Source organism: Spinacia oleracea, chromosome 3, assembly GCF_020520425.1.
Source record: "Spinacia oleracea cultivar Varoflay chromosome 3, BTI_SOV_V1, whole genome shotgun sequence".
In the NCBI taxonomy this organism is placed as follows: Eukaryota; Viridiplantae; Streptophyta; class Magnoliopsida; order Caryophyllales; family Amaranthaceae; genus Spinacia; species Spinacia oleracea.
In genome coordinates this window covers 16,473,442-16,488,849 of record NC_079489.1, presented here as the reverse complement: position 1 = coordinate 16,488,849, position 15,408 = coordinate 16,473,442, and the positions used below count along the sequence as shown (strand labels likewise).

The window sequence follows — 15,408 nt, the reverse complement described above, 5'->3', positions numbered from 1 at the left end:
TCACTCATTCCAGAACAAAAAGGACGTCAATATTCCAGAAGAGTAACCAATATTTAGTTTTCATATATAATAAGACTAATGCCTATATAGTCAATGTAATACGCAAAAATAAATGAAGGACGCGTTATGTTAGTGGAATCATGAGATCGTGCATATAATAAATCATGACACGATCGTGCACAAACACTAGATAATACCAACGAGTTTGGTATTTATTTATTACCAGTCTACAACTAGTTTAATTACAACTCCATCTTCATCGCCTTCTCCTTTGCCTTCTCTTGTCTAAACACCAAATCACCAATAATTAATTATGTCATCAACAATGGAAAAAAAACCAGAAAGAAGAAGTATTACAAATATTTCAAGGGCTTGAGAAGGTGAACACATGTGTGGGCCCACTAATGAACTACCAAGGCTTCTGGCCGGTATCCCTCGGCGACGACTACCTTCCTTAAAAACATCCTTATGTTTCAACGCCATTTCCATGCTCGAGATACCGACATCATAATTGCCAGCCACCCTAAAACCGGAACCACTTGGTTGAAATCTTTACTCTTTGCTACTGTCAACCGTTTTCAACACCCAAAACACAAAAGCCCTTTGCTTAAAAACCACCCACATGAACTTGTTTATCGTCTTGAAAACGATGTTTACGGGGAAGCTTTTGAATACCCTCGCCCACATCATCTCCATGAGCTTCCTTCGCCGAGGTTGTTGCATACCCACTTACCCTACACCTCTGTTCCTGACTCTATTTCATCGACTGATAATAATAATAATAATCCTGGATGTCGGATTTTGTACATTCTTAGACATGATTGTATCAATGTATTACTTTATGATTGGAATCTTGAAAAAGATAAAAGGAGAAGATTGTGAACCTCCTAGTTTGGAAGAATTCTTTGAGGACTTCTACAATGGGAAGAATGTGAACGGGCCTTATTTCGAGCACGTGCTTGGATATTTGAAGGCGACTTTACAGAGGTCTGACAATATATTGTTTATTAAGTACGAGGATCTTAAAGATGATACAATAAGTCATGTTAAGAAGTTGGCTGAATTTGCTGGCGTGCCATTTTCTCCCCAAGAGGAAAGTGATGGTGTCATACAAGAGATTATACAACTTTGTACCATTAAAAACTTGAAAGAATTGGAGGTTAATAAGAGTGGAGTTTTTAACAAGTACTATGACAAGAAGAGTTATTTTAGGAAGGGGGAAGTGGGAGATGGGATCCACCATTTCACACCTAGTATGGCCGAGAGAATGAATAAACTCATGCAACAAAAATTTCAAGGTACTGGTTTGTCCCTTTAAATTATTAATTCACTCATGTCATCACGAGGGACTCTTTGGTTTGAGGTAAAAAAAATTATGCTATATGATTTTCCTCTTTTTAATTATTTTATTTTGATAATGAGTGAAAAACTATAACTCTTATTGATAACGATGGAAAACATACATTTTTCATTTGAAAGGAAAACAAATCTCCTTTTTTGTTTTTCTCCTTACATCTCTTCTCTCTATTCCCTTTAATCCTCACCCATTTACTAATTACAACCATTTTTCTTTTACTGATTCCCATTAATCCTCACCCACCATTTACTAATTCACATTAATCAAATGGAGTTTTTTTCATTGCATGTCTTAGTGGTCTTGGACCTGTTAAAGTGTTTTCAAGTTGGTTGATGAGGGAAGGTAATTTGGGTGGAACTCCACCTAAGGTTTGGTGTTGTTGGGTCCTGGTTGTGTGTTGGTGTATGAGATTTAGAGTTATTAAATCTCATTTTAGGTTAGCATTGAGATTAGTTTTCATTGCTTTCAAAAACCCTTATTTTAGCGCTGCTCTCCAAATATTTTTGGGGGTTCATAGTATGCTTTTTAAGTCACTTTTATTGACTCGTTTCTCTTGTGAACGAATCACAAGCAAATTTCAACCAGGGCTGCTTATTTACGTTGTTTTTTGTCTTCCCTTTTCATCTCCTAAGTGTCATAGGTTCTTAAAGGCACCTCTAGTGGTCTTTCATCCCTGTTTTAGCTCGCCCTTTGTTAAGGGAATTATTGTCATTGATGAGTTAAAAAAAGTATCAGAAAGCATAAGTGGTTTATGCTTTGGCACACTTACATTTCAAAGGTATTGTAAGCGAGGTTATCACGACGACAATCATGAGCCGACAGAAGAAGAGAATGCTACCTCTACAAGGTTTAATGGTTTTTATTTTGTTTGTTTTGTAATCTATGTAAGGGTCTTTCACGGCCTTAGTTTAGTTTTTGTTTGTACTTTTAGTTTGTAATCTTTTTACTTTTATGCAAATTAAGCTTATGTCAAAAAAAAATCATTTTTCTTTTCTATATAAATTTTATTTTAAGAAAAGGTGTACAAGTATGGAATTGTGTTTTTTAATCGAAAAATAAATTTTCACGGAAATATTATCCGCCAAACCAATTAAATAGAGCCTTAATGTCATTTAATGACGTTTCCCAAGTATTTGGGAATAAGCTAGGTTTTTGCTAGTCGTACTTTTGGTATTGTTGATTTTTTTTTTTTCTTTCTAAGTGAGAGCGTGTATGATCGAGTTATATATAAGGACTTTACAAATTACAAAAGAAATTAATAGGGATATTGAATCTGTTATGGCGTTTGTTGTAATACTTGTATGTTTTGATGGGTGTGTCAAAAACACTTCCAACCTAAAAACAATTATATTATCAGTACTATCAAAAATCGGCACCGGCCGACCACTTGGTTGAAGACTCTACTCATTGTTGTTGTCAACCTTGTCCAACACCCTACCGGCGACTTGGGCGAAAGTCACCAGCTCTTATTGCCCTTAATTAGGTACTCCAACTTTTTATAGTGAAAGGTTGACAATTATGTACTTGGATGATTAAATCCGAAGTTCATATTTACGTTTCTTACTTTTGTAATATATAAATTTGTTTGGCTCTTAGAATTTCTTTGCTTCCTTTTCGTGAAATAGAAGATAATCGTCCCTTTATCGCTTTTGGGTCAATTGAAAAAACCTCTTTGTAATTGCAGTGGTAAAATTGTGGGGAAAAGACCCTGACCGCGCACCTATTGGCGAATGAATACGTTCATTCCCTCTATCATGCTGATTGTGGGAGCCTCTTTGAGGCAATGGCATAATCATAATAATAATGATGAATGACATTTGTTTGGAATCTTTTCTCTTATGACATTATTGTTGTGGATCCAGCCCACTTGTTGCACAAGTAAGTCATTTAACTTGTGTTTGTGAGCCCAAAATGTTGGATTATGTTTTTAGTCCACTTGGGGCTAAATGGGTTGGCTTATGTTAGAAGATTTGGGGTGTTTTTGATGTTTAGTCATAACCTAAGGTGAGTTAGGTTAGCTGGGAGAAAATCAGATTAAACACACACACAAAAAAGGAGAGGAGAGAAAGAGAAGAGAGTGTTCGTAGTTTTCAGGGCAGCCATCAGAAAACTTATGTTTGTCGGAGATTGAATTGTCGGATCGTGCTGATTTTTGGTCATCTTGTTGAGGATACATAGGGCCTCATTTTGAACGGTTGGATCGTCGTTTGAAGCTCTGGTTTGTCCGTGGTCGCTGCTGACAGAACCTACGTTTTTGGGTGATATTCTTCATCTCTTGTCTCTTAGTTTGTTGATCTCTTATGTATGAAAGTGTTGGTGGGTTGTGAACCTTTGTATGTCTGATTTGGGTTCTTTTCCCTCAATTTTATCATAATAAGAGAAGGTGACAAGGGTGGACTCCTCACAAGTCCCGTGGTTTTTACTCTTCACATCGAAGGGGTTTTCCACGTATAATTCGTGTGTTGTTGATTGCATTTTGTTCTTCCGCATTTGATTATTGTTGCTGTCCATTATTGGTTGATTGTTAGGTTAATTGTTTGGTTGATTATTTGTGGTGTATTGGAGTTGTATTGTTTGGTTGATTGTCTTGGAGGTGATCCTTGTGGGTAGTTGATATACTACTAGGCTCCTATCAGTTGGTATCAGAGCGAGGTTTAATTTGATCATTGTTATGGAGTCTACTAGTAGTAGTGGAGGTAGTTCAATGGTTAAATTGACATCAACCAATTATTCCATCTGGAGACCGATGATGGAGAATTTGCTATATTGCAAAGATTTGTATGATCCAATTGAAACAACCACAAAAGTCGATGGCACCATTTGTAAACCTGAAAGACCAGAGAAAATGGAAGAGAAAGATTGGGGAAAGTTAAAGAGAAAAACTTTGGGGACTATTAGGCAGTGGGTTGATATTAGCATTTTCAACCATGTGTCTCAGGAGTCCGGCCCATATGATTTGTGGAAGAAATTAGAAGGTCTTTATGAAAGGAAGACCGCACATAACAAAGCTTCATTAATCAAGAGACTTGTTAATTTGAAATTGAAAGGTGGAAAGTCTGTTTCTGAGCATTTGAGTGACTTTCAGGATATTATTAATAAGCTGACTACTATGAAGATTGTTCTTGATGATGAATTGCAGGCTTTGTTCTTGTTGAGTTCTTTGCCAGATAGTTGGGAAACCTTGGTTGTGACTATTAGTAACTCTGCTCCAGAAGGTGTTCTATCTTTGGATGTGATCAAAGAAAGCATGTTCAATGAAGAGATAAGAAGAAAGGAGATGGGAGTTGATAATTCACATGCTCTTGTTGTTGAGAATCGTGGAAGAAGCAAGAGTAAGGGTCCCAAATGCCGTGATAACTCAAAGGGGAGGTCCAAGTCTAGAGACAAAGAGACTAGGACATGTCATTACTGCAACAAGCCTGGCCATATCAAAAAGTTTTGCTACCGTTGGAAGAGAGAACAAGGTAAGAAGCAAGACTCACAAAAACAGGGAGATGATAAAAATACTGCAGCAACCGCTTCTAAGAGTGATGATAATGTTGCTTTGATTTGTGCAACTAGTGAGTGTCATCATGTAGGGAGTTCAGACACAGAGTGGCTTGTAGATTCAGGTGCTTCATACATTGTGTTCCCAAAAGGGAGTATTTCACGGACTATCAATCTGGTGATTTTGGTAGTGTGAAGATGGGGAACAAGAGCTCAGCTAGCATTGTTGGGTTGGGTGATATTCGTGTGAAGACAAGTGTTGGGTGCATGCTTACATTGAAGAATGTGCGCCAGATTCCTGATTTACGCCTTAACTTGTTGTCTGCAAATGTCCTTGATCTAGAAGGGTACCGACACACCTTTGGTGATGGTAAGTGGAAATTCTCTAAGGGCTCGATGACAGTTGCTCGTGGCGAGTTGTGTTGTTCTTTGTATAAGACATACTTGAGTGTATGTTCTGGTGAGCTGAATGCAGTTGAAGAAAAGAATTCTCCAAATTTGTGGCATCGGAGGCTAGGGCATATGAGTGACAAGGGGATCAAACTGTTAGCAGGTAAATCTCTTATTCCTGTTGATAAATCAGTTTCTCTTGACCCTTGTGATCATTGTTTGGCAGGTAAGCAGCAAAGAGCTTCATTTTCTAGGTAGTCCACCAGAAAGCAAGAAAAGTTGGAGTTAGTTCACTCCGATGTTTGTGGTCCTATTGAGGTGGAGTCTCTTGGTGGCAATAGATATTTTATCACCTTTATTGATGATGCTACTCGAAGAACTTGAGTGTATATGTTGAAGACAAAAAGCCAAGTGTTCGAGATTTTCAGAAAGTTTCATGCCATGGAAGAAAGGGAGACACGAAAGAAAGTTGAAGTGTCTTCGATCTGATAATGGTGGTGAGTATACTTCGAATGAGTTCAAGTATTATTGCTCACAACATGGCATTAGACATGAGAAGACAGTGCCCGGCACACCACAACACAATGGATTGCTGAGAGGATGAACAGAACCATTGTTGAGAAGGTGAGGTGCATGTTTAGAATGTCTGATCTTCCTAAGACATTCTGGGACGAAGCAGTGCAATGTGTCGTGTATTTGATTAATCGATCTCCATCGATTCCTCTTGGTCTTGACATTCCAGAGAGAGCATGGAAAGGACGTGATCCCACTTATTCACATTTGAGAGTCTTTGGCAGCAAGGCATACATGCATGTGCCTAAAGAGCAGAGGTCAAAGCTTGATTCGAAATTCAATCCATGTGTATTTGTTGGGTATGGGGATGAAGAGTATGGTTTCAGACTCTACGATCCAGAGAAGAATAAGGTAGTGAGAAGCAGAGATGTAGTATTCTTTAAGCACGAGAAGGGTGCAGATCTTCTGAGTACAAGGTATACTTCTACTTCAGATTTGTCTTTTGATACTAATGGCTCTACTTCTACTCCTCCTGTTATTCAGCCAGCAAATGAGAATGTTGAAGATGTACTTGATGATGTACATGATGATGTTGGTGAGGTATAACCTGATGATAATGTACCAGATCATGTGATGATGATGATGATCTTGATGAGTCTTCATCTGATGAAGAAATCCATGAGGAAGATGCACATGAGGAAGTGGTTCATGAAGAGGTTCATGAGCAGGGGGAGCAACCTACCCCTCAAGTGGAGGATACACATGTTCGAAGGTCCCCTAGAGAGCGTAAACCTTCAACAAAGTATCCAAGCTCAGAGTTCATTCTAGTTAGTGAAGATGGAGAGCCAGAAAACTATCAAGAGGTGTTGTCTCATGATGAGAAAAACCAGTGGCTCGATGCAATGAAGGAGGAAATGGATTCCTTGGAAAAGAATGACACCTATGAGCTAGTGAAGCCTCCCAAGGGCAAGAAAGTCTTGAGAAACAGATGGGTTTTCAAGAACAAGAAAGATGGTGAGAAGATAGTGAAGCGCAAAGCCAGATTGGTGGTAAAGGGATGCAACCAGAAAAAGGGCATTGACTTTGATGAGATCTTCTCTCCGGTGGTCAAAATGACATCTATCATAACTGTGTTGGGTTTAGCAGCAAGTCTTGATCTTGAGTTGGAACAACTTGATGTAAAAACTGCATTTTTACATGGTGACTTGCATGAAGAGATCTACATGGAGCAACCTGAAGGTTTTGAAGAAAAAGGAAAAGATAAACTTGTTTGCAAGTTGAATAAGAGTCTTTATGGGCTCAAACAGGCACCAAGGCAGTGGTACCGAAAATTTGATTCGTTTATGACAAGCAGTGGTTATAAACGTACTACAGCCGATCCTTGTGTGTATTTCAGAAAGTTCCCTGGAGGTAATTTCATCATCCTTCTTTTACATGTAGATGATATGCTGATAGTTGGACAAGATGCAGATATGATTAAAAAATTGAAGAAATCCTTGTCCAAGTCATTTGACATGAAATACTTGGGTCCTGCAAAGCAAATCTTAGGCATAGAGATTGCTCGTGATAGGAAAGTTGGAAAATTGTGGTTATCCCAGGAGAAGTATATTGAACGGGTGCTTGAAAGGTTCAATATGAAGCATGCTAAACCTGTTAGTACACCACTAGCTACTCACTTCAAGCTAAGTAAGAGAGCTTACCCTACAACAGAGAAGGAGAAAGAAGTTATGTCATCCATTCCTTACTCTTCTGCTGTTGGTTCTTTGATGTATGCTATGGTGTGTACTAGACCTGATATTGCACATGCGGCCGGTTTGGTGAGCCGTTTCTTATCCAATCCGGGTAAGGCTCACTGGGAAGCAGTGAAGTGGATCTTCAGATACTTGCGGGGCACCTCCAAATTGAGTCTATGTTATGGAGGTGGCAAACCTATACTTGAAGGCTATACTGATGCAGACATGGCTGGTGATCTTGATAATAGAAAGTCTACCTCAGGTTATGTGTTTACATTTTCAGAGGGAGCCATCTCATGGCAATCCAAGCTACAGAAATGTGTAGCTTTGTCCACAACCGAGGCAGAGTATATTGCAGCAATGGAAGCAAGCAAGGAGATGCTTTGGCTTAAGAGGTTCCTTCAAGAGTTGGGTTTGAAGCAAGGTGAGTATGTAGTATTCTGTGATAGTCAGAGTGCAATGGATTTGAGCAAGAATTCAATGTACCATGCTCGCACCAAACATATTGACATTAGATATCATTGGTTTCGAGATGTAATTGAAGAAAAGAGAATGAAGCTGAAGAAAGTCCACACCGACAAGAATGGTGCATATATGTTGACAAAGGTAGTTCCCGGAAGCAAGGTTGAGCTTTGTAGTAAGCTTGCCGGGATGAGGTTCAAGTGATCATGGAGTGATCGTGTCTTACCCGTGATGGGCTGGAGGGGGAGATTGTTGTGGGTCCAGCCCACTTGTTGCACAAGTAAGTCATTTAACTTGTGTTTGTGAGCCCAAAATGTTGGATTATGTTTTTAGTCCACTTGGGGCTAAATGGGTTGGCTTATGTTAGAAGCTTTGGGGTATTTTTGATGTTTAGTCATAACCTAAGGTGAGTTAGGTTAGCTGGCAGAAAATCAGATTAAACACACACACAAAAAAGGAGAGGAGAGAAAGAGAAGAGAGTGTTCGTAGTTTTCAGGACAGCCATCAGAAAACTTCTGTTTGCCGGAGATTGAATGGTCGGATCGTGCTGATTTTTGGTCAGCTTGTTGAGGATACATAGGGACTCATTTTGAACGGTTGGATCGTCGTTTGGAGCTCTGGTTTGTCCGTGGTCGCTGCTGGACAGAACCTACGTTTTTTGGTGATATTCTTCATCTCTTGTCTCTTAGTTTGTTGATCTCTTATGTATGAAAGTTTTGGTGGGTTGTGCACATTTGTATGTCTGATTTGGGTTCTTTTCCCTCAATTTTATCATAATAAGAGAAGGTGACAAGGGTGGACTCCTCACAAGTCCCATGGTTTTTACTCTTCACATCGAAGGGGTTTTCCACGTATAATTCATGTGTTGTTGATTGCATTTTGTTCTTCCGCATTTGATTATTGTTGTTATCCATTATTGGTTGATTGTTAGGTTATTTGTTTGGTGGATTATTTGTGGTGTATTGGAGTTGTATGGTTTGGTTGATTGTCTTGGAGGTGATCCTTGTGGGTAGTTGATATACTACTAGGGTCCTATCAATTATGCTGCTGACTGTGGCTAACTTTGAGACTTGAGATCCAAAAACTCCGTCTCGGCACTCAATGTAAGGGTAAAGGTTCTTAAGTTTTAGCAGGTCAGCGTGGGATGAATAATAAATGAATAAATTATTATGGAGGTCCCTAAACTTTCACAAAAGTTCAGTTTAATTCCTAAACTTTTAAGTGTCAGTTTGATCCCTTAAAAAGTTTAAATGGATGAAAATCACTAATATTGTGAACACCAGTTAGCTTTTTCATTTAGGGTGCTTTCTATTCACCTGATTTTCACTTATTTTTCCTGAAAATATCTGAACTGAAATTATCTGAACTTAACTGAACTTATTAATTTCATTGCAACTATCTGTATTAACTATTTATTTGGACTGTAAGAACCCCTTCCAGAATATGAGGATTGACATTTTCTTAAAAAAAAGGAAGAAGAAACTTGAAGTTGTTTTCTGGTAGGAAGGAAGCTAAGTAGGACAATAGACGAGGAAGAAGATGATTGAAACAAATTTTGAGTTTATGAAATTTTACGCAACTGCCTTTTCTCATTTATATAGTACGTTAATCCTTTCCTCTAAACATAATACGGAGTATCTAAAAGGATAAACTAAGCCCCCAATTATCCGAACCCAAAAAAAGCTCGTCCTAGCCGGCTCATTAATTTCATGCATTAAAATTTAAAACCCTCAAAATTATTCTAGTGAATGGGCCTTATTTTGAGCACATGCTTGGATATTGGAAGGCGAGTTTAGAGAGGTCTGACAAGGTGTTATTTCTTAAGTACGAGGATCTTAAAGGTGATACAATAAGTCATGTTAAGAAGTTGGCTGAATTTGCTGGGGTGCCATTTTCTCCCCAAGAGGAAAGTGATGGTGCCATACAAGAGATTATACAACTTTGCAGCATTAAAAACTTGAAAGAATTGGAGGTTAATAAGATTGGAGTTTTTAACAAGTACTATGACAAGAAGAGTTATTTTAGGAAGGGGGAAGTGGGAGATGGGATCCACCATTTCACACCTAGTATGGCCGAGAGAATGAATAAACTCATGCAACAAAAATTTGAAGTTACTGGTTTGTGAGGAAGTAAAAATCTCATGCTGTGATGTATCACCAAAAACATAACACCAACAAAGAGACAAAATAGAGAAAAGACAAAACTGCTTGCTATCATATTTTTTTGGACCGATTATGGATCGAACAAATGATGTAATGGTACAAAAAATGAAATGAATGGTATATATTTTTTAAGTAAGAATGGCATTTTGTAAAAAACAAATGGTGTTTTGTTAAAAAATGGTACTTGTTTCTTAAAGAATGGTACATTTTAAAATAAAATGGTACTTGTTTTTTAAAAAATGGTACATTGTAAAAGAGAAATGGTAGTTCATGTCACTTTCTCTCTCCTCTTTTTCTGTCATTCTCTTCTCTTTTATTTATTAATTTTGTCCTTTTCCTATTGTCCTACTCATTTTGTCATATTCCTAATTTGTTTGATGTTGGTGTAAATTTACGAACATAACCCTGTGAGGTATTATGAAATACCTCACAGACTGCCGCTACGCCAACCTCACTGGTTTGTCCCTTTAAATTATTCACTCATGTCATCACGAGGGACTCTTTGGTTTGAAGTAAAAAAAATCTCCCCTTTTTAATTATTTTGTTTTGATAATGAGTTAAAAACAATTTCTCAATAACTTTCAAAGGTGGAAAACATACATTTACCATTTGAAAGATAGAGAAATCCAATTTTCCCTTTTTCTCCTTACATCTCTTTTCTCTATTCCTATTAATCCTCACCCATTATCCTTTTCTGTATAAATTTTATTTTAAGGAATCAAACAAAAGTATACCAGTATAAAATTGTGTTTTTTAATTGAAAAATAAATTTTCATGGAAATATTATCAGCCTTAATGTCATTTAATGGTGTTTCCCTAGTATTTGGGAATAAGGTTTTTGCTAGTCGTACATTTGGTATTTGATTTTTTTTATTCTTTTTAAGTGAGAGCGTGTATGATCGAGTTATATATAAGGACTTTACAAATTACAAAAGGAATTAATAGGGGTATTAGATCTGTTATGGCGTTTGTTGTAATACTTGTATGGTTTGATGTGTGTGTCAATAACATTTCCAACCTAAAAACAATTATATTATCATAATTACACTACCAAAAACCGGCACCGGCCGGCCACTTGGTTGAAGACTCTACTCATTGTTGTTGTCAACCTTGTCCAACCCTAGCGACGACTCTGGCGAAAGCCACCAGCTCTTATTGCATCACCCTCGTGATCCTTTTTTTTTTTTTTTTTTGACATAAGCACCCTCGTGATCTTATTGCCCTTAATTATGTACTCCAACTTTTTATAGTGAAAGGTTGACAATTATGTACTTGGATGATTAAATCGAAAGTTCATATTTACGTTGCTTACATTTATAATAATAAATTTGTTTGACTCTTAAAATCTCTTCGCTTTCTTTACGTGAAATAGAAGATAGTCGTCCCGTTATCGTTTTGGGTCAATTGAAAACAACCTTTCTGCAATTACATGGGTAAAGTTGTGGGGACCAGACCCTGACTGGGCGCCTATTGACGAGTGAGTACGTCCAATCCCTCTATCCCGCTGATTGTGGGAGTCTCTTTGAGGCAATGGGGGTAACGATGATAATAATGATGAATGACATTTGTTTGGAATCTTTTCTTTTATGACATTATGCTGTTGACTCACCTGACTGGGACTAACTTTGAGACTTGAGATCCAAAAACTCCGGCACTCAATGTAAGGGTAAAGGGTCTTAAGTTTTAGCACGGCAGCGTGGATGAATAATAAATGAGTACATTATTATGGAGGTCCTTAACCTTTCACAAAAATTTCAATTTAGTTCGTGGACTTTTAAAAGTGTCAGTTTGATCCCTTAAAATTGATGAAAACCACTAATATTGTGAACACCAGTTAGCTTTTCCATTTAATTGATTAAAATAATAATAAATTACTTTAAAAAAAACTAATTACACCTATGAGATCATTTTGAAACAGCTGGTTATTGGCCTTGTTTGGCAAGTGGCTTTTTGCTGGCTTTTTGGTTGACTTTTGGCTGTTGGCTTTTTAATCTGGTCAAACAGCCAAAAAATATGTTTGACAACTGGCTTTTAGCTTGCTGAAAAGCCAGCTTTTCCACCAAAAATGAAAATCTAGTAACACTAGCTTTTTGGAGTTGGCTTTTGGATTTTCACTATCTAAATTACTTTTTTGTCCTTGTTTTTTACTAATTAACTAATAATTAATAATTAATAATTAGTAATTAATAATTAATGATTAATGGTTAATAATTAATAATTAATAATTAACAATTAACAATTAATAATTAACAATTAATAATTAATAATTAATAATTAATAATTAATAATTAATAATTAATAATTAATAATTAATAATTAATAATTAATAATTAATAATTAATAATTAATAATTAATAATTAATAATTAATAATTAATAATTAATAATTAATAATTAATAATTAATAATTAATAATTAATAATTAATAATTAATAATTAATAATTAATAATTAATAATTAATAATTAATAACTAATAACTAAAATTTAATAATTATTAATTAATGACTAATAACTAAAAGTGAATAATTAATAATTAATTAATAATTAATTAATTATTAATTAATCATTAATTATTAATGATTAATGATTAATTATTATTAATTTAATTAATTAATTTAATTATTATTAATTATTAATTATTAATTATTAATTATTAATTATTAATTATTAATCATTGATTATTAATTATTAGTTATTAATTATTACTCCGTAATTATTAATTAAAATAATAATTTATAAATACTATTGCATAAAGTAATTTATTTTTAATTTATATTTTATTTATTTGTAATTACGTTTTACTCCGTACACAATACAAAGTATGTATTGAAAAATGAATAAAAGACATTAAATGTCCTTAAATGTCATTTTACATAGCTACAACCAACAACCAACAACTGATTTTACCAAACATATTTGTAACCAATCCATAGTCAAACAGCCAACAAAAGCAGCGAACTTGAACATCCAGTCAAACCAGCCAAGTAAAGCAGCTGACAACCAACAACCAATTGCCAAACAGGGCCATTGCCTTTTCCAAATACTTGGCTTTTTTAACTTCCTTTTTCACATCACACGTTTCACTTTCTCAGTAATTTTCTCTCCCCTACTTAAACCTCTATTTTGGTTTCTGGATTTTTTTTTTACATTTTCTTAAAAAAAGGAAGAAGAAACTTGAAGTTGTTTTCTGGTAGGAAGGAAGCTAAGTAGGACAAATGGACAATAGACGAGGAAGAAGATGATTGAAACAAATTTAGAGTTTATGAAATTTTACGCAACTGCCTTTTCTCATTTATATAGTACGTTAATTCTTTCCACTAAACATAATACGAGTTCTAAAAGGATAAACTAAGCCCCCACTCTAATTATCCGAACCCAAAAAATGCTCGTCCTAGCCCAACGCTCGGATTATACAAGGGTGTGCACGGTGCTCTTCGTGCACCTGCCCAAAAACGCACAAAAATGACATTAAAACGCAACAAACATAAAAATCGCAAAAAAAAAAAAAAAAAAAAAAACATAGAAAATAAATCAGAAAAGAACATTAACAAGTAAAGTTAAAGAACATTAGCAAAAAACCAAAAAGAACACTAATATTGACAAATCAGACAAAAGGTACAAATATAAAAACCAGATTTATATTTTTTCTTGTTCTTTTAAGTTCTGGAAATGTTCTTTTCCAACCAATTTATGTTCTAATTAAAAAATAAAACGACGAACCTTTGATGAACTTTAAAACCAGATCTATATTTTTTCTTGTTCTTTTAAGTTCTGGAAATGTTCTTTTTCAACCAATTTATGTTCTAATTCCGTTATTTTATTTATCAAAAAATATCTGAAAACAACATTATAAATATGTAAAAAGAACAATTCCTGATTCTAAAAAAGAACACACTATTTTGATGCCACGGAAATAGAAAGTTATAAGAAAATAACATTAAAATTTAAAAAGAACATAGAATTAAGAACGAGAAAATTTACCTTTAATCACCCGATGCACATTCATCAGCAGCATAAACCTCTTTGAATAAAAAAAATTCAAAAAATAGCGAAATTGAAATAGTATTTCGCTTAATAAACTAGTTTTTTGTAAACGTAATTGAATTAAAATCACATTTCAGAGAAAGAAGGAGGATAAAAGTTGTGTTGAACTTTCTCTCTCATAAAATCTCTCTTTTGTTGGGAGAAACTAAAAGCTCTCCTCTTTCTCTCTCAAGAATGTGTTTCTAAAATGAGAAGTTATGAATCCAATAGGAGAAATATTATATATATACGAAATGAAAAATAAAAGAAATAAAAAAAAAAAGAGGGGGAAGGAGAAGAAATACAAGTCATGTTCATGATAAGAACGGTGCATTTGTTTTTGTTTTTTTGGGGGGGGTTTTGTTGTTCTGTTCTTTTATGTTTATTAGATATAAATCTTAATGTTCTTTTATGTTTGTTCTTTTTTCAAAAAGTACAGTATTGAAGAGCAAAGGAAGCTTTTACTTGACCAGCAACAAATGATGTTAAATCTTCAAAAACAGCTGAAAGAATAAGAAGAGAGGCTGAATAAACAGAGCAATTCCTCAAAAGAACAAAAAGAGGATGAACCTCAAAGAACATTATAAATAAAAGAACATTATAAATAAAAGAACATTATAAATAAAGAAAATGAAAATGAATACAAAAAAGAACATATCATGTAGAACACTTATTTTAACCATGTAAAACAACATTACCAATAAAAAAACGAACAACAATAGAGCATAAAAGAACATAATAAAGTAAAGAAAAAGAACATTATAAATAACAGAAAAGAACATATCATGTAGAACACTTATTTTAACCATGTGAAAAAAGAACAAGAAAAAAGATAAAAGAACAACAAAAATGGTAAAAGAACAATTTGATCTGAAATGTGTAATATCAAAAGAACAACAAGCTAAAGCAAAAAAGAACAACAAGCTAAAGCATAAAAGAACAACAAGCTAAAGCAAAAAAGAACAACATGTTCAATAATTATTTTCTGTATTATTACAATCTCATAATACATATATGAGAACCAATATATAAAAGAACAAAAGATAAGACTAAAAGAACATATAAAATCGAAAAAAGAACATAAATCAAAATCATCAAAAATATATAATCAAGATACATTAATCATCAAAATTATCAAAATATAGAATCAAAATACATTAATCAAGGTTATTGAGAAATGCAGAAATCGAAATGATCAAAAAAATCAAAATAAATTGAAATGATGAAAATAATGAACATGGAAATCAAAATCATCATAAATAAGTAATTCGTTTTTAAAAAA

General features: G+C 34.6%; 1 protein-coding gene and 1 pseudogene across 1 annotated transcript; both read left to right on the top strand.

The window, feature by feature from the left end:
- Positions 1 to 335: 335 nt before the first annotated feature.
- Positions 336 to 2,429, top strand: LOC130469515 (flavonol sulfotransferase-like; annotated as a pseudogene).
- A 7,280-nt stretch (positions 2,430 to 9,709) lies between these two features.
- Positions 9,710 to 10,066, top strand: LOC130469514 (flavonol 4'-sulfotransferase-like). Its single transcript, XM_056838860.1, has one exon. The coding sequence runs from the start codon at positions 9,710 to 9,712 to the stop codon at positions 10,064 to 10,066; it is 357 nt and encodes a 118-aa protein (XP_056694838.1).
- Positions 10,067 to 15,408: the final 5,342 nt, after the last annotated feature.

What these genes read in the sequence shown, in the direction of transcription:
- LOC130469514 (XM_056838860.1), top strand. Translation starts at nt 9,710, where the DNA reads ATGCTTGGATATTGGAAGGCGAGTTTAGAGAGGTCTGACAAGGTGTTA.